Source organism: Macrobrachium rosenbergii, chromosome 59, assembly GCF_040412425.1.
Source record: "Macrobrachium rosenbergii isolate ZJJX-2024 chromosome 59, ASM4041242v1, whole genome shotgun sequence".
Taxonomy (NCBI): Eukaryota; Metazoa; Arthropoda; class Malacostraca; order Decapoda; family Palaemonidae; genus Macrobrachium; species Macrobrachium rosenbergii.
Genome location: NC_089799.1, coordinates 24,184,706 through 24,209,273, shown reverse-complemented (window position 1 = coordinate 24,209,273; position 24,568 = coordinate 24,184,706). Strand labels below are relative to the sequence as shown.

At 36.7% G+C, this 24,568-nt stretch overlaps 1 protein-coding gene across 1 annotated transcript; it reads right to left on the bottom strand.

Annotated features, from left to right (window-relative positions):
* LOC136837637 (uncharacterized) lies at positions 1–24,568 on the bottom strand. Its single transcript, XM_067102514.1, has 2 exons — positions 24,395–24,568; positions 1–10,593 (listed from the first exon to the last, which is right to left on the bottom strand). The coding sequence occupies exons 1-2, from the start codon at positions 24,566–24,568 to the stop codon at positions 1–3; spliced, it is 10,767 nt and encodes a 3,588-aa protein (XP_066958615.1).

Sequence of the window (24,568 nt, the reverse complement as noted above, 5' to 3'; positions counted from 1 at the left end):
TCACTGCTCGTTTTTGTAAATAGGTATCCACTCGCCACCGCAATTGTGTTCTCCCGAGAGCTGGCTCGAATTCTCACCAAACTCCGAGCTTTCCTGGGATTCACTACTGTTTAGGGTATCTGACCCTGTCTGGGATCCAGAGTTTTGTAACAGCCGTCCTAAAACATCTGTCTGCGTTTCAGAGCTCTGTCTCACATCCCCTGTAGAACCTATATGCGCTTCAGTATTTTCTGTGGATTCCTCTAAAGTATCTATATGCATATTTTCTCCTGTCTCTTCTAAAATATCTGTAAGAGGTGTAATGTTTTGCCCAGTATGGCCTAAATCCTCTGTTTCCACCCTGATATCCTGACTAGTATGTTCTACAACCCCCAGTTGTAACCTGGAACCTTCACTGCCCTCTCCTAGATCATTTAATTGTAGTCTGTTATTTCTTGCAAATTGTCCAACTTCTGTTTGCGACCCGCTATCTTGATTTATCTGTCCTAAATGTCCGATGTCAGTAGGCGTTTGGTGTTCAGGTATGTTTAATCCAACTAAATCATTTTCTTCATCTCCGAAGTTTTCCTGACTTCCTTGAATGTTCAGAGAATTTTCTCTGTCATTATATCTGACTAGTATAACCTTTGTGGTTGGAGGTGGCTGAATAGTTGAGGCACTGAACTCACCATTTAAAAGTTTTCCTTGATTTTCTTGAATACTCAAATCACTGCGTCCTAAATCAATGGCAACGGCAGGTTGAATCTTAAATCCAGTATCAACAATTTGTTCTCTGTTAAATGTTATGTCTATGTTATCTTTTTCCTTATGAATCTGTTCTGGTGATTCTACAGGGACAGCTATTATAGTAGTTTTAACATTTGGAAAATTAAATGAGTTGTCCTGCAGATTAGCTGGTATTTGTTCTGGATTATTTTTAATGAATTGCCCAGAAAGATCCCATTTGAAATTATTTATAGCGGGCTGAATGCTAGCTGAATGATCTGATTTGTGAAGTTTCTTATCTACAGTTGTTTTCACTTGATTTTCTTTATGTCTCTGATCCTCTTGCCCTTGATTTTTAAATCCCTTAAATTCTCCAGCAAATTCTGTAACTGCTGCTTGAACATTAGGGAACTCATTTGTAGTCTGAATGGTTTCCTTATTGGGAAACTTTTCAAAACTATCTGGAGCACTGGCGGTTCCTTGTCCTCGGATAAGCTGCTCTGGAATTCCTGTAATTTGACTGTCCATGAAAGTTCCAGGAATATTATGAATGTTTCCTGCAATTTCTGGCAGCCCTGTACCTCCCTGTGCCGGATTTAATTGATGTGGAATCACATGTAAATTGCTGTTTAAATTAACTTCAACTGCTGGAAAAAAAGGTAGGCTTTGCTTGCTTACAATGTCTTTACTAGAGCCCTGTTCATTTCTTATGTCTATTAAAGGCTGATCTTTGCCCGTATTTCCTGCCCGTCCATTCGTGACATCTAAAAAGGAAATGGGATTTTCATTACTTGTGAAACTCACTCCTGCAAATCCATTACTATGAAGCTCGGAATCAGGGTTGTGAAATCCCATCTGATCATTCACTCCTGATTCCTGTGTTTTGCCAGTTGAAAATGCTTCAGCGGGAAGACCTTTGTCATTTACTTGCTGTCCTACGAATGCTAAGTATTGACTTGTAGTGTCAGGAAGCTCTTTGAAAAAGTCCCCTCCATTATTTAGATTTATGTTTCCTTCTCTTCCTTCCACCATTTCTAAGTCAGTGATTATGTTACTCTGTGTATTTTCATTTCCATGGTGATCAGCATTTGTTGACAATCGACTTTCTGCAGTTCCTGTTTCCTGGGTAAAGTTTATTCCACTGATTGCAGGATGTGAAAATATGCCTGGGAATCCTGAGTTCTCATTGAGGTCTGCACTGATTATTGGGATCGTTACAGGAAATAACTCAGGCCTTAAATTACCAACAAACTGAATTTTATGGCCATCTGCAGCACTTATCTGATTCAGCCTTGAATTCTCATTAATATTCGCCACGAATTGTTGACTAGATGAGACAACGGGACTATTAGTCACAGTGACCTGAAATCCAGGAAAGTCAAATGAGGTACTGTTCTCTGTACTACTTGTTATTGGATTTTTCCCGATAGGGATGGTATCCCTTGTTGCTTCTTGCTGAAAGTTATTTATCGGAGGATGAAGTATGCTAAAATCATTCAGGCTTATTGTGCTCTCACTGATTATGCCATTCTCTGACCTTTCCGGCAAATCAAAAGTTGGCTGTTCATGGAAAACAGGCTTAGGTAATTCGCTCTGAAAGTCGTTTATAGGGGGGTGCAATAGTCCCAGATCATTAGGACTTACAGTGTTTCTACTGTTTATAGCATTCTCTGGACTTTGCAATAAAACGGAAGTTTGCTGTTCCTGAGAAAGGTGCTTGGGCAATTCATCCTGAAAGTTATTTATGGAAGGGTTAAGAAGGCCAAAATTTTGTAGGCTTTTTATGTTTTCTGTGTTTATGCCATTCCTTGGCCTGTCCAGTGAAGCAGGCATTTGCTCTCCATGGATAAGGTTAGGTAACTCCCCCTGAAAGTCATGTATGGGGAGCTGAAGATGGCTAAAATTATTTGATATTATCTTTTCACTATTTATGTCGTTCTTTGGTCTCTGCAGCACAGCAGAAGATTGATGTCCCTGGGAAAGATGCTCAACTAATTTACCCTGAAAGTCATTTATTGGGGGATGCAGGAATCTATTAATGTTGTTATTGTTAATGACATTCTCTGGACCTTTCAGTAAATCAGGATTTTGCTGTTCCTGGAAAAGTTGCTTTTGTACGTCTTCCTGTGAGTCATTCAATGGGGTATTTTGTAGACCAAAATTATTTAGGCTTCTTATATTTCCTCCATTTATGCTATTCCCTGAGCTTCTCAGTAAAGTAAGGGTTTGTGGTTCCTGCTTTGGTAGTATTTCGTGAAAGTCATTTATTTGGGACTGAAATTGGCCAGAATCTTCCTGACTTATTATATTTTCACTCTTTATACCATTTCCTGGAGTTTCAAGTAAAAGAGGAGTTTGCTGTTCTGGGAAAACATGCTTTGCTAATTCCTGCTGAGAGTCATTTAGTGGAGGAATGAGACGACCAAAAGCACCCAAACTTTTTATATTTTCGTTGTTTATTCCCTTCCACGGGTTTTTCATTAAAGCAGATGGTTGGACCTCCTGCAAAAGCTGCCTCCCATTGCTTCTTGCGAAGTCTGTAACAGCAGCTTCAATGTTATGAAATTCATTTCCACTTCCAAATTCATTGCCATTCATAGGCATTGCTCCAACGGTCTTCTGAATTTCTTGGATCTTCGAAAGCACACTATTTTCCATGTCACCTGTGACAGGACCTGGCTGGTCTTGAATAAACTCTTTAGAAAATACCATTGGTTGGTGACTTGGAAAACTACTTGAGCTTTGTAAGACATTGCCATCACTAAAATATCTTTGAGTTTCCGGTGACTGTGTACTTTCTCTAACAAAATTGCCAACTGCAACTTGGACGTCAGGTTTGTTTACAACTTGTCCATTTGCATGCATCACTTTTATGTCATCCGTAAATCTAGGAATGCTGACTAAATCTATTTCTTTTGCTTTGGTTACTATGTCTTGTGGACTGATCTGGCTAAAATGTATGGCAAAGTCCTCTTGATAAGGATTAACAGGTGGTTGCAGGCTAACAAGATTGTCCAAGTTTTGTATTCTCTCATTACTGATGGATTTTGCTTGATCATCCTGAAGAGGTATAAGCTGTTGTCTTTGGTTAAACGGACTCCTTAAAATTCCTGGAAAGTCAGTAAATGCAGATTGGAAATTAGCAAAATTTTTATCTGGATTATGAATATTTTCATTCGCTACACTTTCTCCTGGACTGGTTTCATTGTTTAAAAAATCAAATAAGCTTCTGCCTTCTATATCAGTCATGCTCTTTTCTTGATTACCCTGGTTTAAATGGAATGAAACTTGGTCATTAGAAGTATCTGTTAGTGCAGGAAAACTTACAAAATTATCAAGGTTCTGTATTTTTGTAATTCCAGTGGATTCCCTCAGATTTTCTGTATCAGCACTTGGTTGGCCATGGCTTGAGTTTTCTCTATATTCTTCTTCAGTGGTACCAACCAGAGGTTGATCATTTTCATTGAAGAGAGCCTTTTCCAAATTTCCCTGAATGCTAGTATCACTCTCCACTCTTTCACGTCCGCCTGGGGTTAGTCTTGTAAAAGCATTTATAAAAGTTGCAACACTTTCAGAAAGATCATCTTCATTTTTATTTTCACTTATATCATTTGCATTAAATCCTCGAATGTCTATTGTACCTTGTTCCTCGTCAGATTGTTCCGAAGCACTTTGAAATGTGGTATCTGGAGCATTTTGAATGCTATGAATAGATAATGCTTGTCCCTCGCCAAAGTCATGAGCATTCATGTTCCCGTGGGTATACATAGAATTATCATAGTGACTTTGAACTGGATTCATTATCTGACTCTCTGTATTCCCTTTCTGGTCAGCATTGAATGGTGTAATTTTATTGTGATGATTTTCTCCTTTGACTTTTTGATTTAACAACTGTGGGTCAGCATACTGTGACTGTGTCGTGCGTTGCAAGTTGCTGAGCATAAAATTTGTTGCTGGGAACTGCCCTGGGATACTTAATTGACTGTCTTCCTCTTGAAGCGTTTGGTCAGAATTTTGATAAAATCCTTCAGTTAATTTTTCTTTGGAAACTGTATCAAAGCTTTTTGTGTTGAAATCTTCTTTAACAACTACTCTGTTGCCCGCTGCGCTATGGCCATCTACGTTTGGTGTAGTCTGGTTCCCCTTATTAAAAAAAGCAACTGTTTGTGTTATTATTTCTGCATCACTCCTTCCCTGCTGGCTAAGGTCTTTCAGTACAGTTGGGAAGTTTTGCACATTTTCACTTAGGGTATTGGACAAAAGACTTCTGGGCTCCTCAGCAGTTTCAGTGTTAAGGGGCATAAGTAATGGAAGTGCCATTTGTTCATGTTCATTATCAAGAGGCTTAGTGTTAAGTTTATTAGCGTCTTTTATGAAACCAAATTGACTATTTTCAAGATTTTCAAGGTTTTGTTCCCCCAGATTGAAGAAAGAATATCCCTGGTTGTTACTATTTTTAGTTTGTGCATGGTCAACCTGATGCAAACCTATATCTCCTGAAGAATGGTCAGTGAAACCTCCGATTTTGTCCCTATCCTCAATTCCACTATAACCAGCTTCCTGATTTACACTTAAACTGTGCTGTTCCTTGTTGTTATCACTTTGAATAAAATTTTGACCTAATTGACTGTGAAAAGGCGTAATGGTAATATCATCAATTTGTTTCCCACTCCTACTGTCAAGATTAACTTTAACATTAAATTTCCCAATTCGACCAGGATATAAAGGGACGTACAAGTCATCTTGACTAGATTCTGGTGCTTTTGGTTTAATGCCATCAGAGGAAGAGGGAACAAAGTTCTCTATACCATCTTGGACGATGGATAACGCCTCCCCCGAGTTTTGGTGAAAAATGACAATAGGGCTGCCATTATTTTCATTGAGGCCGGTAGACCCACTATCTGTTTCTAATTCTCTTTTACCTATAGCATGCATTAGTCTCAAAGCATCCATTATATTACTTATGCTTTCAGTGCTGTTAAGGGAAGACAAATTGTGGATAAAATCAGTTAGGTTTTGGGTCACATTAGTAACATTTCCGTTATCAATTTTATATATAGTCATGTCATAAAAATCGTCTGGCTCGTTACCATGGGCAAGGTCAAAGTCTCCGTCTTCACCTTTCAAAAGATCAGAAAATTCACTAAAATTAACACTTTGAACAAGTGGTGCTGTGTGGTCATTAGCATTGCTTGAGCTCTCATTATTGCTTACCACATAAGATGTAGAATTTACTCCACGTTCCGAGAGAGTGTCTACAGTGAAATGACTAAAAATGTCCGTGTTAGAAATATCTTCTTTATGATCAGCCACCAACTCTGTATCATCTTCTTCGCTGGCTCGTTTAAATTTAATATTCGCAGAACGCCTGTCATCGTCCAAAACACTAATTCCGTCATCATGAAGATTCTTTTCGTCATTCCCAGTGACAAATGGTGGTGGAACAAAACCTCTGTTTATTGAGAACACTTTCTTGTACATGTTAACGTCATTTATTGGTGAGAATTCTCGTGGTCTGAGGTTTGCATCTGTAGCTATTATACTGTCCTGTATTATTTTGAATCTATTAATACCAGCAGATGAAGTATAGTGGTTTGTAGTCGTCTCAAGATTTCTGGGCTGATCATTTCCGATCGTTTTGCTTGATAGCCCTGTGGTACTGTAATTTTTATCGCTTATCGTGGCGGGTCTCTTCACGATAAGACGTAGTCCATATCCACTATTCAAAGTAGGTGAGAAAAGCTGTGCTCTTTTGTTGTCAGGGAATGATTTTAGTTGTAAATCTTCTTTCCTATTAGAACTGAATTTTTCGGGGGAAAAATTCTCTTGAATGGGGAAAGAAGCTGTTGATTCAGATCCTGCGCTTGTAGCAAAATGCTCAGGGATAACAATGTCTTCTTTGTTAACAGATATCTGGGGATTATCTGGGCCAACACCTTTATTTGATTCAGTGTCGTCAGGGTCTTGAATTTTGCTGAATGAATTAGCCTGCTTAAATTCATTGTCACTATGAAACAAGTTCAGCAGTTTAAAACTTTCATTATTGAACAATGTTCGTGGTGGTCTAATATTTCCATCAATTGAAAATGTCTGTGGATAGTTAAAATTTTCGTGTCCACTGTCTAATATGGGACTTTTAAATATTTCTTTTTCAACAGATGAAGGGTGTCGCGTACTTTCCGGACTATTGGCTATTAAACCATGCTGCCCAACCTCACTGTCTGTAGTTAAGGGCAGAGTTATGCTTCCTTCACTACCAGCGAAAACTTCACCTTGTCTACCTACCATACCTTTCTTGAAAGAATTTAACGGTCCAGGTCTTTCATTAATGGAAAACTCACCGGAGGTGGTAAATCTTTCACCTAGGGGAAATGACTGAGGACCATTACGTTCTTCCACAGAGTGTGATTCAAGGACTTTAGATCTTCTCTCATTAGTTACTGAGTCAATGATAAAGTCCTCACTACTAGCAGAAGATTGAGCGTGTACATCACTTTCATTTTCAACAAGAGACTTCCTGTCTTCAATTTTCTGGTCAGTGGTAAATGACTCATTCTGCCCATATTCTGCTTCGATGCTTAGCGCTTTAGGTGGTCTGATGTCATCGTTGATCCTGAAAGAGTTAGAATTGTTGTCCCAGTCATTGAGAGGAATCATTTCTAATCTACCAAAACTGTTTGAGTGCCTGGCTCTTCCATATGTGTCTAACGAAGATGACTGCATTTTTCCTTCTTTATTTTCTAATAAAAGTGGCTGATTAATTTTTTCATCGCTATCGAACAACTCTGGTTGGACCTGTATTTTATCACTGGCAAAATGACGGCTACCTCTCTCAAATGAACTTGGTACTTGGTGTGTTTCCCTGTCGGTAGGATTTACATGCTGTTGTCTCAATTTTTCTTCAAATGAATGAGATTTTCCAAGGTGATCATTGCTTATATTTTCTGTTTCCAGGGTTTTCTTTTTACCAGATGGACAGCCTTCTTCATGTCTACTTTCTAGATCAGAATTTAGATTTACTATGTCATCACCTCTGTCATCACTGTCTAGTTCTTTGAAGTCTTCGTCCCTAACATAACTGACATAGGAGTCAGCATCAGCTTCTTCATGAAAGATTTCAAATTCAGGTAAGCTTGACTGAGATTTGTTTTCATGATTTAAAAGTGAATCGTGTGCTTCTAAACGACTGGTAATAGATTTTTCATTACCTCTGAGTGAAATGGCATGTTTATCGTCACTTTCCTGGACAAAGGGCCGCCTATCGTTGTTTTCTGTGTTTACAAATGATTTAAAGTGATCAGCTGTTTCATTGCTGACAAGTGAGTCGAGATGCCTACTTTGCAGGTCATTTGCAAATGAATTTTCATCAAGTCTTTCAAAGCTTAAATAGGAGCTCTGACCAGCATCCTCATCATAATCGGTGAGGGATTCAGAATGCTGATTTTCATCGTCATAATCATTGTACATTTCAATAACTTTTTCATCATAATCGTCGAATGAATCCTGGCGTACATTCACACTGGGAACTGAAATTTTTGCCTTATTGTTGCCTATATTGTTATCAATATTATCAATTTCAAGGCTAGAGTATGAACTTCTATTGCTGTCTCCATTGTTATGAATTACAACACTAGGGGCTTGGAGACCAATATTGCTAATAACACTACTTACTATCTTATGTAAAGCTTCAAATGGCGGTTTATTTGAGCCTTCTTCCAGTGAAGAATAAGAGCTCTTCTCTCTGTCGACTTGAGGAGCTGGAAGTGAATTATGCTGCTTAGGGTTATCTGTACCAGTGAATAAATTCTTGGCGTTATTTTTATCGTCATTTAAAAGTACATCATTGTCAGTAAACTGTGGAACGGTTGTGTATGTACTGTCACTATCATCTTCTACAGTGAAAAGTATATCATGGCGATCATTGGAAATATGACCAGACTCCTCATTTGTTTCAGTGTTTGTAAATGAACCAGATAGTTTGATTTTTTCACTTCGTCCAAATGAGTTATGATCTTTGCCATTATTGAGAGATGAATCAGAAATGTTTAACTCTGCATCTCTCTCAGGTGAATGAGATGGAGACTCTTGAAGCCTGCCATTGCGCTGAAATGATTTAGGTGTCCCATACATATTGCTAGAAGGTGGATTTTGTGGTTTATTTCTCTCAGTTAATTTTGGAGCAGTTGTCTGATACCCATATCCGTTAGAAACTGTGCCTTTGCCAGAGGGAAATTCCTTTGAATTATCCTCAAAACTTGTGTATGAACTTAAAATTTCACCATTAGAATTATCTTCAAATACTGTAAGTGAATCCAGTTTCTCAGTTTCACTTTCATCACTTTTTAGTGCGGGTGGTAATGGGTCTATTCTTTCTCTATTAGCAGAATTATGAACACGTGGTCTTGATCTTTCATCCATTCCTAACAAAGAACTTAACCTTTGCCTTTTCATACCTTGGGATGAATCTGGTGATCTTATTACATCTCTGTTAGGATGATCTGTTTCTGTTAGCGGTTCATAGCTCGAATATGAATCAAGCTCGTTACTATCGGCAGATAAAACAGGTAACTCAAGTACCTCAATTTCTTTATCGCTGACAAAGGATGTGGTAAATGACTGAGATGGGTGCGGCCTTTCTTTATCAGCAAAAGAGTTTGGTGGCCTTATTCCTCCATTATCTAAAATAGGCTCTGATGAGGCTGGCGGTTTTAATAAGGACTCGGGTGGCCTATGGCCTTCACTTTTGACGTCACTGATACTGATATGTGTTTGCGGCAACTGAAGTCTTTCACTGGTGGCCAATGGTCCATGCTGTTTAGAATCTTCACTGCTAACTAGTGATGCTGGTGGCCTCAAACTTCCGCTACTAGTAGATATTTCTTGCTGAAATGTTCTTGTAGTACTGTCAAAGGGCCTAATATCCTCAGTGCTGGAATAAGAACTAGGCTCATTATGACTTGGGTGGTCAAATTGTTGAACTGGAACTGTAGTCTGCTGGTTCCCAGTTCCAACGTTTCCTGCATCAGTAATACTAGCTGGTTTTCTCTCACCATTATGAGCAAATGTTTTAGGGTTGCCAGTCCCACCAAGACTTGAAGGTGAATCAGACTGACTATCATAATATTCATAATAATCATACCCTGTATTGTCATAATCGTCATCATAATACTCACCATCATATCCCGAATCTGCGTTTTTCTGAGATGTTTCTCCGGATGTAGCACTTTCGGGCGTGTCTGTGAATTCATAAGAGCTTTGAGATAAATCTTCATTACTGACTGAGGTCATTTTGATTTGCTCGGCTTCGAGCTCCTCTGGTTGGTTAAATTTACCAATGTTGATGATGTTCGTAACCTGATCTCCGGGAGTGTGTTGCAAAACAATGGGTAATCCCATTTCAAATGGCGATTTAATACTTTTGCCATTCTGTTCTGAGCTCTGTGCGCGCTCTCTTGCCTCATTTGCATGTTTTTTACGTCTCATTGCATATCCGCTCACAAAGAAGATTCCATGTCCTAATAAATAACCCTTACCAGGTGGTGGGATTCCCGCGAGAGTCCCATCAGTGGAATTTTCGAGGCCAAAGTTACTGAGGATGATTTGTCTCTTGACAATATTGCCTGTAGTGTTATCTGCTTTGGGGTTGCTGGGATGGATGTTTCTTTTGTCACGGGTGAAATTACCTGGGGTGAAGTGTATCTGATGGAAATCACTCGCGTTGTTTCCAAGACCGAAGCTACCCAGGATGAAGTGTCTTTTCAAAATGCTGGGCGTTACGTTGTTTGAACTATAGTCTTCTGGGGCCACATGGGACCCAACGGAAAGGCAGCAACCATCTTGGACGGAGAACAGCAAGACTGCACATGACGCCAGGAAGGTGAACAAGATCTTAAAGAAATGAAAAATACATAGAACAGTTAATTGCAATATATAGTCCTGAAACTGTAGATATCTCTTGGATGAGAAATCCTCTCTCTCTCTCTCTCTCTCTCTCTCTCTCTCTCTCTCTCTCTCTCTCTCTCTCTCTCTCTCTCTCTCTATATATATATATATATATATATATATACAGACATACATACACACACATATATAATATACTGTATATATATATATATATATATATAAGTATAATATACACAGATGGTCATTATTGTACTATCAAGGATGGCAATCCTAATTTTCTATGTTATAAAATAACGCATCTTCATGTTATTTTTTTTCATTCTTTCTTAAATTATGGCAAAACGCTGCAGTTCTTTACCCTCAAAAATAAAGAACTAATATAATGAATTTACAATCGGAGGAAAGATTGTGCACGCACATACATATATACATATATGTATATGTATATTATAGACATATATACAGTGTGTATGTATATATATATACACACACACACACACACACACACACACACACACACATATATATATATATATATATATATATATATATATATATATATATATATATATATAATCTTTCCTCCAATTGTAAATTAATTTCATCAGTTCTTTATTTTCTTGGTTTAAGAACTGCAGAGCTTTACAAAAATCTAAGAAAAAAAAATAACATGAAGATGCGTTATTTTAAAACTGAAAACTATGATTACCATCCTTGATAGCACAATGATGACCATCAATGAGCCCAGTGACATTCAGGAATGCAACAAGTATTGTTTTGTCACGTGAAGAAATGCAGATTGCATCTATTTTGCATCGCTGAATCGACATTGTTTAAATTTCATACAGAATCTTTTGGCAACGCTTGTTACTGCCTGAGTCCACATTTTTGTTTTAGCATAATCACTCTCTAGCGACCCGAAGCATCTTACGACATAACATTCTTATATTAAGGTAAGGAATATTTGACAATCGATTAAGTGAGACATTGGAGGGAATGAAGTTAAGAGCAAATCTCAGGGCTAAAGAGAAAACTACATCAGTATTAAATATAGATTTGAAGAATTTTTCATCCAAAATATTCATCTTGCTATGCTTCGGGTATTTCTACCACCACCCTCGCCACTACTAAGATGCTAGGGCAATGGCTTCCATCGCTGTCATTACTAGTGATGGGATGAAAATGATCTAAATGAAATAATATAAAGGAGAGCCTTCCTATGCACACCTCTATCCATTCCTAAAATAAAACGCTGAAGAAGAACTTATGTTGTAAGTCTTGCAACATAGGTTTTTCATAGGTTTTTTATGGGAGAGGAAAAACTGACAAGGCAATCCTTAAACTTTAGGGAAACACCTAGTCGGTTTTTCCTCTCCCATGAAAAATCTACATGAAATAAAGGGACATAACTATTTGGAAAGAATATGAATTTGCGGAAATGTTGTAAGATGTAATGTGATTTTCAATTTCATTTTTTTTATTTTATTTTTTGGCTTATGTCAAGTATTACCAAGATATCTGTCGGAACCAAAGGTATCTTGTACACATATCTGTTATACTGATATCATGTTTGTATTGTACTCGAATTCCTTGCATAAATTTCTAGGTGCAGTGCTGTATCATTTGGAGTATATTTCTTCTGCATTTTTCATATTAACTTATGAGACAAACTAGTTCTGATTGTAGACCGTCAAATGTATAGAGCATTTATTGCTCTATTCTACTCCAGAAACGGGAATAAGGTAAAACAATTATACCAAGCTTTTCATTGTTATTACGCCAATAATCCCATTAAACGGCGATTATTACTTTTAGAAATAGACAGTGACGACAAAAAATCACAGCAAGACTCGACTTGCTAGTAAAATCAACATTACAAGCAGAATAAGAGACGGAAGGAAAATAAAAGTGACAGCTCCTTTCTACAGTTTTTTGTGTTTTTTGTCTAAGTCTGTGCAAAACGAGAGAAGTAAAATTGTTGGAAGTGATTTGGGAAAGAGCAGATAAGGCATGCACAATTATTTGGAACGTTGGCTGAATAATAAAGGAATGGAATATAAAATTTAGGCCAAAGGCCAAGAGTTGGGACCTATGAGGTCATTCAGCGCTGAAAGGGAAACTGAGAGTAAAAAGGTTTTAACGGTGTAACAGGAGGAAAACCTTGGAGTTACACTATGAAACTACTGCTAGGAGAGAGTGGAAAGTAAGATTGAAGAAAGAGAATATGAACGGAGGTATAGTAAAGGGAATAAAAGGCGTTGCAGCTAGGTGCCGAAGGGACGCTGCAAAGAACCTTAAGTAATGCCTACAGTGCACCGTGGGAAGTGAACTAACGGCATTACCCCACTACAGGGTGTCTGGTAATCGATAAAAAGGAATCATGAACGACAAATGTACTGTTGATGGCAATTAAAGACATTTTAGGAACCTATAATTAAATTTGCTATCAGAGAAGAGAGATAAAACTGCATGATCACCACGCACACACACAGATACACACAGGCACGCATGCACCCACAAACAGACATCCTTTTCATTGCATTATATCATAATTGTCATTCAGGTAAGAATAAGTATCTTTAGAATATGTGCTGATGCAAACTTAGGTAGAGAGTTCGTGGGAGCTATGCATATTTCAGTCTCAGCAATATTGTTTGTGAACTGGCTTCCCCTCAGGGAGATTCCCTGTCAGAAAAAACCTTGAGAAACAAAGGATCATGATGAGAAAGAATGAAAAATATCAGTAGCAGTGACATTAGCACCTTGAGTGATAATTTGGAGAGCAAAATTGTAACGCCCTAAAGGAGCAAAATGTTGCAATGAAGCAATTTAAAACTGTTTTTTTTCTTAGCTTGCATTTTACCCACAAGTAGAATATGTGTTTTTAAATAATGCAGTTATGTGGTGAAACTGTCATTGTTTTTTGTTGCTATGGATTGTTTATAGGATGTATTCTCTGGATGTATTTTTCATAAATGTCTTTTAAATATATAGCCCGTTCTTATGTTAACAGCAGTTTTTGTATGATTGTCGACTTTGCTTTTGCAAATGTTTGTAATCATTCTGGGCAATACTGGCAATAATAATCTGAATGATCTCTAGAAACAAGAGTACACACGAGATAACTAAGCCCAAATATTACCTTGTCAGTTTAAAGTAAGAAAGCTTCATCAACTTGTAAATATGAGAGCAGCTATCGAAGAGGCGAGAACTTATTACCTTAAAATAATACCTCCCCAGGGAAAATAAAGAAAAGAAAATCTGTTAAGAGAACGACAAATTGTGTGCTGAGATTAACGATAACAAAGAGAACCACTAAAGAACAATAAAAAATTATTTGTCAAACTCGAGAAATTTTCATCCGTGGCAATTGATGATCCACATCTTCCGTAACTAATACTGACATTCCCTCGTTCCAAAACTAAAAGAAAAAGTAAGTTTTTTTATCTCCCAGAGAGAGTTATGCACGTCCGCGCTGGTATATATAAACCCAAACACACACAAATTCACTCACAAGGATTGTGCTTAAAGATACGGAAATATATATATATATATATATATATATATATATATATATATATATATATATATATATATATATATATATATATCTATATATATATATATATATATATATCTATATATATATATATATATATATATATATATATATATATATATATATATATATATATATATATATATATATATATATATATATATATATATATATACACATACATACATATACAAATAAATGTTCTAATATGAATACATTTACAAACACATCAATGAAATATATAAATACAGCTTGCACCCACAGATATACACGCATGGAGGCTCAAATATTATGAGGAAATATTGTACGCATTCCGTCAAAAGCGACGGTAGTATAAGACAAGTTCGATGGGTAAACCCCTGCCTACAGTCAAAAATGAAGGGAATGTTAGAAGAGGGTCTAGAGGGCAAGTCCTGACCAGAGGGACGTTATGCACCATCTCAGTTCTTGGACTGAGGTTTGTATTATAAATAAGGGTAACCAGCTGGAACACCATAATAATTCACGATTAATGTTTTGTGGTTTTGAGGTTGAATAGTAATTTTTATATACCAATTTGCATGTTAACGTTAATATATAAGTAAGTATCAACATGGATAACATCGTCCAATTGGACGCAATAACTCCCTAAAAGAAAATAAAAAACAACAAAACAAGCATATTTCAGAACAAACAGTCACAATTAGATCTAATCGATTAAACCTTGAAATGAATCAATAAAAAGTACAAAAAAACCATATATTTAAAGTTACAACATCGAATGATGAGAGAAAACACCCTCGGGTTGAGAGAGAAATAAAAAACTAAATAAAGGACTCATGTAATCACGCTCTAGTGCTCTTTGCACTTATCTTGGAAGTGTTGGCGACTGCATGACATGCCACTCTTGATTTCGTCACGTAGGGTTTCCCAGACAGAAGTGAAAGGTTACTAAGGCTCTTCTAGGTAATATCACTGTTATTTTTTTTTTATTTGCTTTCTCACTATATTTATAGTGGACAAAAATCAAAACATATTGATTTATTACTTTAGGAGATTACTTTCGGAGAAATGGTTAAAGGAAGAGAGAGAGAGAGAGAGAGAGAGAGAGAGAGAGAGAGAGAGAGAGAGAGAGAAAGCTAATGTCTTCTTCTGTATTTGATTAATTTCTCAAATGCTGAGTGTAAACAAACCGCACAAACACATACACACATTCACACTTATTATATATATATGTGTGTGTGTGTATGTGTGTTATGTATGGCTTATGTCTAAGTTCTGCAGAGTTATGCCATTTACAACACAAGGGAAAACTATACAATACTGACTGAAGTTTAAGTGAATTAAATGACTGCAGAGAGAATTATTAATAAAACAAATTTAAAACAGGAAGAACTGAAAATTTTAACAATAACTAAAACTATCATATCAACGGTACCTCGGGAAAATACAAAAAAAAAAAAACCTAGAACAATTTCACCAAGAACACCACCTGCAAGACTAATGAAATATACCGCAAAGTAAAAACAGAAAAGAGATTGAAAGCAAACCCCCAAAAAAAAAAAAAAAAACAATACAAAAGGAACGGAGAACCGAGTAATAATCAAGTCTCCGTCAAACCCAATTCTCATGTCCAGCGGGAGAGGGAACCATCACATCACCACACGGAGCCCGAGGCCTGGTGTTGCCTCAAGTGGCACCCGCGGGCGAGGATTCCCCGCCATGTAACCCGCTAATAACGTGTGATTTGACCGGAGGTACCACCTTTGCCGCCGCTTTTCATTTCACTTTTTCCACCTCACATTCAAATTCCTGGGCCAACCTGTGATCTTCCTTGCCAGTCCACAAGTCTCATTTCAGAGCGAGGCTCGCAGTTTCTAATCTATGGCTACACATTCTGTTTTAGCGTCTGGTCTTCTGTTGTGGCGTTTGGGAACTTTCTAACGTTCAAGTACTTTCATAGAGAGAGAGAGAGAGAGAGAGAGAGAGAGAGAGAGAGAGAGAGAGAGAGAGAGAGAAAGTACTTTCATAGAGAGAGAGAGAGAGAGAGAGAGAGAGAGAGAGAGAGAGAGAGAGAGAGAGAGAGTAATCATCTGCGTTGCTTTTCGATGCGTGATTTTTCTCCTCTCAACAACACGATATTAATAGAAGATAAACAATGTATGATTTTTTTTCTCGGAACTATAGCGTCATTCATCTTTGGAAGATTGTCATCGAAAATGAAAATGCATCATATATATAATGAAGAGAGAGAGTTGGCGACGCGGACAAAGATAAAATTTCTACTTTGAAGTATCCAAAAAATAAAACAAATGTTCCACTATTAATGTGATTATAGTGTTATACTTCTGGCGTACTCGTACATAAGAAGAGAGAGACTCTAAATGCGTGGTAAATTCCAGCCGTGATTTATCAAATAATATCCATTATTTACACTATCAATAAGTGATTTATCAAATGGATTGATTAGTATACAGACAGAGCAGTTGTCTATAATATATCAGATGGAATCGGTCCACCGTCATTTAAACTGTCAAGCAAACGACACGCACCAACGAGTACGGCCAGAAGAAAGTGGAGAAGAAAACCGATTTTCACGATGCTCAGAAACATCATGTCACCGAAAGAAAATAGAGAAAAAATGATCTCCCGTGTTTGTCTGGTAAAATGCATCATTATCGTGACACTCCATAGCAAGAATTTTCTAAAGATGGCTTTAGAGATCTTTAAATTGTGCAGTGAATGTCGTACGTGACTGCAAGCAGACATCCATGTTTGACAGACTAGAAACTATGTAAGATCACTACTCATACATACATACATACATACATACATACATACATACATACATACATACATACATACATACATACATACAGTACACGTACTAAGGTTTCTTTTTGGAGAGTTTCACACTGGGAAATTTACTTCATAATGCGACTCCCATTCCAAAATCAAAAGGATTTTAGAAATGCTTAAATTATATCCGGTCTGCAGGTTGCTAAAGAAGAAAGAGGTTTTGTCGGAGAAATAGTAACGTGTACAACGGGCAGGTTATACAAGCAAAAACTTAGTTCACATGGAAGAAATAAGTTCGCTTCTTTATTTTGTTTTAAAAAAGCAAAAATGAAATGAGCGGAAGGCTGTCATATCGCCTGTCTAATGGTGTACTCTATCTAGCAGATAGAAGAGAAGGATGAAGTGATAAAAGATCTATTATTTGATATCAGTCAATGGGTGTCTGTCTTATTATCTGCCCACTACCATACTCTAAACTCTCTGTTGGCTATTTGCATAGTATATTGCAGCTAAAATCAAGAGTAAGGTGAGGGGTGTTGGATCGATGTGGTTTTTAATCGGATTGCTGTGTAAAAATTCTGTTCTGCTAAGGTTAACCAGTTACTTGATATATATATATATATATATATATATATATATATATATATATATATATATATATATATATATATATATATATATATATATATATATATATATATGTACATTACATTACACACACACACACACACACACACATATATATATATATATATATATATATATATATATATATATATATATATATATATATATACGCATATATTTGCCAATGCCATCATACTAAACTTGCTATCCATCCTTCGAGTTTTTCTCAGCTAGGCAGACTTATCAGTCATCACAGATGGGTTTCCAGTCATCTCGATCAAAATTGTATACATCTAGTAATGAAAAATATTTTGACAGGAAAAATAAATATTACTAATAAGCAATAAGAAAACGAAACAATACAAACTTAAATGAATATAACAATGAATCAAATTCGTAGAGGAAGGCATTCCTGAGAGGAATTCAAACCTAAGACCGTGGAATGCAATAGTACAGAAACTGATGCAAAGATCAAGCTTTGAGCACATTAAATGATTTTGGTTCAAAGTTTGTTAAACCTATTAGAATCAGTCACGACTAAATCAAGACACAATTCTCAAAAGCTGTCGATAAAGATAGCGCCATCGGGGCAAAATTCGACTAGAGTCGATACTCAATGAACAAAGGAACAGCTAACCTTTTAGAAGTGATACATAAACGAGTCACGATGTAGACGAGCTATAATTAATTTGTGACAAAACTAAACAAGTAAAAAATGCGCCGAAGTTTCTTCGGTGCAATCGAGTTTTCTGTACGGCGTATAATGCTGTATGAAACTTTCAGCCACGGCCTATGAAACTCAGCCACGGTACGGTGGTGGTCTCAGCCACGGCCCATAAAACTCTTAGCTGCGGCCTATGAAACTTAGCCACGGTCCGGTGGTGGCATGTGTTGTTGGTACCTATAGCGGTGCCAGAAGTACGATTATGGCTAACTTTAACCTTAAATAAGATAAAAACTACTGAAGCTAGCGGGCTGCAATTTGCTATGTTTGATGATTAGAGGGTGGATGATCAACATACCAATTTGTAGCCCTCTAGCCTCAGTAGTTTTTAAGATCTGAGGGCGTATATTAAAAGTGCGGACGGACAGACAAAGCCGGCACAATAGTTTTCTTTCCAGAAAGCTAAAAAAAATCCCGAAGGAGAAAGCCTCTTGTAATCAGCGCAAAAATCAGTCGTGAAGCGACCCAGGGTTTAAAATGCCTAATAAAATCTCGAAAAACTACCAGAACGATGAATTCTCTACGGAACTAGCATGTATTTATTTAACAAATATTGGAAAAATCTTCCGGACTCATTACAGGAAATGTCAAGTGCTACTTTTAAAAGCATTACAAATCTGTCAAGGAGAAAAATCTTTCGAAACTATATGGAATCAAAGAATAAGAAGCCTCTTACAGCCAAAGCAAAACTTCTGGAAGGAAAGTTGCCTTCTGAACTAGAACAAAGAATCAATTCATGAAGAATTCATTAGAGTTAATGGAAAGGTCCAAAGAATCAAAACTTTGTGACTGTCGGTCCGAATAGAGTCGATTAATTGAAAACTCATAAAATGTCCGCATATTGTCAATGTGTGCAGTCAACGCAAAACCATTGCAAAAAGAATAAAAAAAGTCATCATTCACTGAAGGAAGTCGAGCCAAAAGTTAGTGTTCAAGGGGTAAACAGCCAGCAAAATTAACTAGGAAAGAACTACGAGTGAGATGATAATAATCTAGACAACAATTTTCAGTGAGCTGAGAACTTATCATCTGGCCTTGTTATATTGTAAGTTAGGACTATGAATTTTATGTTTTATTTTAATTAAACCCATCTTATAGCTTTATAACCTTTTTTATAAAAAAGGAAGAATATAAAGTATCTTTAAATTATAAAATAGAAAAGGCCAACAATACCAATTCTTTCTCTCACCTATACACAGACATGAATTTTTGAAAGATCCCACTGGAAATTATTGCAAGCTCTTTTGATGAATAGTTTAAGCCTAAACGTAAATACTAATCGTGGCGAGAATGAAAAGACTGAGTAGTTTTATGGTTTGCAGATATCAACACATTATGGATAAAATGTAGGAACCTGATCTTAAGATTTTGTGATGAGGTAACACATGACCACAAGAACAGAGTTGTAATCTCAGGGTCTGTTATTAGACACTGAAGGATGATGCATGGTAAAAGTTTACTGCATTATATCTACGATTACGCATTTCGTATAACGTAAAGAAGGAGTGAACGTTAGTAACATTCAGTTTGTAATAATTGTCATCGTAATGTAATACTCTGGATGTCATCAGTAATTATGAACGTAATTCTAAGAGTCTTGGAAAGGGGTCCTTTTTGATGACGTCATCGCTATTATTTCCCATAGATTTATGAGACTTACGTGCTCCGGCGGTCAGTATATCACTGACCTACGGGAAAGTGCATCACATCAAGGGGTTACACGATGACGTTTCTGATTTCCACCGATAGGTGAGGATTGCGTTGGTTTTGCCGATGATAATCACTAATATTTACGCGTGAAAGTTACTGACGCATTATTATTATTATTATTATTATTATTATTATTATTATTATTATTTGTAGTTTAGGAAGTTTAACCAGACCACTGGGTTACAATATTCAACTCTCATAGAAAAAGATCGAGAGATTTTAGTGAATAAATATGAATATTATATAATCAAATGTGATAACTAGATAAATTCTAAATGATGGAGGTCCTGATAAAATTTCCTTAACTGAATTATTTCCAAGATATGAAATCACTTCAGCGCGGCGCTCTTTTTCGTTTGAATAGTGCCATAACCCAACGATGGATTTAACTGGTTTTAGTTTTCTGTCAAAGAAAACCATTGTGACGGCTTTATCTGTCCGTCCGCGCTTTTTTTTGTCCGCCCTTAGATCTTAAAAACTACTGAGGCTAGAGGGCTGTCAATTGGTATGTTGATCATCCACCCTCCAATCATCAAACATACCAAATTGCAGCCCTCTAACCTCGGTAGTTTTTATTTTATTTAAAATTAAAGTTAGCCATAATCGTGCGTCTGGCAACGCTATAGGACAGGCCACCACCGGGCCGTGGCTGAAAGCTTAATGGGCCACGGCTCATACAGCATGAGACACTGTACAGTAAATTTGATTGCTCCGAGGAAACTTTGGCGCATTTTTAACTTGTTACTTGTTATTATCACATTCATTAATCCATAAATTCGGTCATTTCATTAAAAACGAGGGGTTTTATAGATGTCAATCAGCCACCAGAATCGCTAATTTTGATCTGGGCATAGTAGTTTTAGGCTTGGTTGCCTTATTAGCATATTCATTTCCTTCTTATGGTAGTTTTATATCTGGTTCGTGTACTGTTTACAGTCATGCGTCTATAATACACTTCTTGGTACTGCGCTTTGCTAATTGGTTTTCCATAACTCACTATCCTCGCTCAGTATCTCAAATATTCTTCTACAGGATCTCCTGCAATGTTAAGACCACTATGTTTCCATCGATATATCCTGAGAACAAGTTCCTATCTTGTCAACTTCAGATTAGATGTGGCTTTGGTATTCATCGTTTTAGTTGAAAGCACGAAAATTTTTGTCATATTTCCGGGAGCTGATGTGTAAAGGATAACATGGAATCGTTCTCAGTGTCTAACTTTCGTTGTATCTGTAATTTCACACTATTGTTAGATGACGAAGAAATGTCAGGTATGGTTACTGTTTTTTTTCCCTCACACCTGCCATACGAGAATGAGATTGCATAAATGTGTGTGTGCGTGTGCAGAGCTTTCTAGAATTTACAAACTTCATGGCAAGTATATGTTCCCATAGAGATAATATTTCGAGCAATGCCATTCGCTATCTCGTTCATATTACGTCTAGACTCGGGGTTTCATTCTATCAGGAGCAATCTTTATGACGGAAGAATGGTCATTTCCGAGTAACTAAAACTAATGTCAATCTCTGTACAAATATTCATCATCTACATTCTCGTTATGAAAACGGTCTATCTGTCACGACTGACTAATATATTCTGTCATACCTGACTTCGTATCCTCACTTTTCATAACATTTCATTTGCTACCCTTTCAGCACTTCAGATTTTGCGTGTAGTTTATAAGAATCATTTCTTCCTTTATTACCAGTTGAACCTATGTAGTGTATTTTACGACTCCCTCATTCTGCATACTAAAACTTGTGGTTCTCAAATTGCTATTATAAGCATCTTGACAATAACCCGTCAAAGCTGATTTATCACGACAAAGTAATTCACAAATATTTGACCAAAAATCCCACTGAAAGGGTGGAAGATCCACATATCAAGGGAAACTGTCTCCTGCACCAACAATATCGTTTAAAATCAACTTTAACTCAATTGCTTGCTATCCTTCAATCATTCCACCTTGTCAGCAAAGCTTGAGCAACTTTCAATCTCAGGTTTAGTCCAAGAATTCTTTTCTTTATAATCAAAGAGACTTATACGTACTGTATATGCATTTACCATGAAAGCTTCATTCTGCTATAATCTATACTAATATTCAGCCTCTTTCTAGTCTCTGAGTCGACTTTCATTATACAAGCTGCGTCATCTTTTCGAGACACGCATCCCATGTGAAAGCATCTTCTTTGGTCTTTTGTTTTTCCTCATAGACTTGTTTTTCGTTCTTTCTTTGACAGCCCTTGATTTTCCCTTCCATAAGATAATATAACGATGGAGGCAAAAGACTTGATTTTTCTCAGTCTCTTTCTTCGCTGCATGCTTTCGAATAAATTTAACTTTCGTTGGAAGAAAACTTTTTACGTCTCATAGGATTGTACTCCTTCGAAATAACGTTTGATATTTCAGATAAGCCGAATCCATTTTTGCTCCTTTATAAAAAGCATAAAACTAATTAAATAGAGAACTTACATTTTCGGGCCGACATTTAAGAAAGCGGGTTAATCCTTTTAAAGTTGGAAAGCTTCAACCCAGAAAAAGTTTAAGTGCTGTTAAAAAGCCATGCTGTTATATCTTGAGGGGCTGTTGCACCATTCTCACGAAAACAATTTTGATTTTGATGAATCTGGGAGAAAAGATTCAATACGTGGTACAATCCGATTGATTAAATTGTGGTCGGCTCTGATGAAGATTTGGCTTCTCATTTTTTTGGAAACTATCTCACAGCTTATTGACTAAGTCAGACGGGTAATTTTGGAAATTTGCAATTAATTATTACGTTGCTGGACTTCGCAGAGGTAAGCTTTCTAATGATTACTCTCGTTTCACACATAGACCAGATTCTTTTTCTTTTCAACTAAGCATTACTCAACGCTGTCTCACTCTTCCTCAGAAGAGCTGATTTGATGTTGCTTTCAAGAGTTTCCTGGTCATGTGCTATCATTCTCCTTTGGTTGTATACCACATGATATTCTTGTCTTCTTTTAATGAGATAGCAAAGTCGAATGAACTGACTTACATTTAGAATCCAGATCTTTTCATTTTGCTATGTCTCTTTTGAGGAACCATGCAGAGATTTCGCTAATGTGGTTCGGATTCCACAATAAGCTGTAGGTCCCGTTGCTAAGTAACCAGTTGGTTCTTAGCCACGCAAAATAAGTCTAATCCTTCGGGCCAGCCCTAGGAGAGCTGTTAATCAGCTCAGTGGTCTGGTAAAACTAAGGTATACTTAACTTTTACACTTTTATTGTGTGTTTTTCATATATACATATATATATACATATGTATATGTACTGTATATACATATATATGTATATATATATATATATATGTATGTATATGTATATGCATATATATATATATATATATATATATATATATATATATATATATATATATATATATATATATATATATATATATATATATATATATATGTAGCCATAAGAATTGATAACAAAAAACGGCGGAGCTTTACACTATAAAGAGGGAGTATGGTTCATCAAATGTTTCATATGAAACGGTTACATGGGTAGTTTGAAAGTAAAAAAAAAACTGCATATGGTATACATTAAGCAAAAGAAATTTTATGATAATACTGATAGATTGCAGCAGGGTGAGTGACTGGTTTGGTATAAAAATGGTACTGAGACACGAGTGTGTTGTGTTCCATGGCTGTTCAGTGTCTTTATGATGAAGTGATGTGTACGGTAAAAGGAAACGCAGTGGATATAATTAAAAGATGTGCAATAAAATTATGGGTCAATAGTAGATTGTGGCTGATGTTTGCAGATGATAAAGTACTATTTAGGGATAGAAAAGAGAAACAGTTTTAAATTGAACGCCAGAGGAGAAAGTTAGAAGCAAATGTAAGGAAGAATAAGACTATGCAGGTAAATGGGAACCATGAACATGGGACCGTGGGCCCTAATTTGGAAGCTGGGAGATTCTAAGCTTCAGATTCTTAAAGATATTATGCGAATAAGTATTTCGAATGATGGTAGGGTGAAATATGAGGTAAGTCACGGTATAAGTGAAGGAATGAAGGTAGCAGAATGCAAGCATAAGAAGGAGACTTCTAGAGTCTATGGAAGCCAAGGTTGGAATGTGTGAAAGGTGTGTCAAGCCAGCTTTCCTCTGTGGCAGTGAAATGTGGAAGCATGAAAGGAAAAGGGTGGAAGCTGTTGAGATGAATTTCTTATGCATTACATGCGACAAAGATTAAAAGGGTGAAAAATATGGAGAAAATGTGGGGATACATAGTAGTGGTAAAATGGTTAATAAAATTGAAAGGATGGATCAGAGTGTTTTGAGGTCTGATTATCCTGAAAGAAAGGTAAATATTGGTGAAAGTGGAAGATAATTTGGAAGTATTAAGAAGAATCTACAGAGGACGATATAGGGGAGGCTGGATGGGCGGTGTGAAAGAAGCATTGGAAAGGAAGGGCTTCAACATCAAGGATGTGAGGGAGTGCATGCAAGACAGAGGTGAATGATACAGCTGACATTGTGTCTAGGAGAGTTCGACGAACTGTTGAAGAGCCTTTTGTGTAGGAGTACAT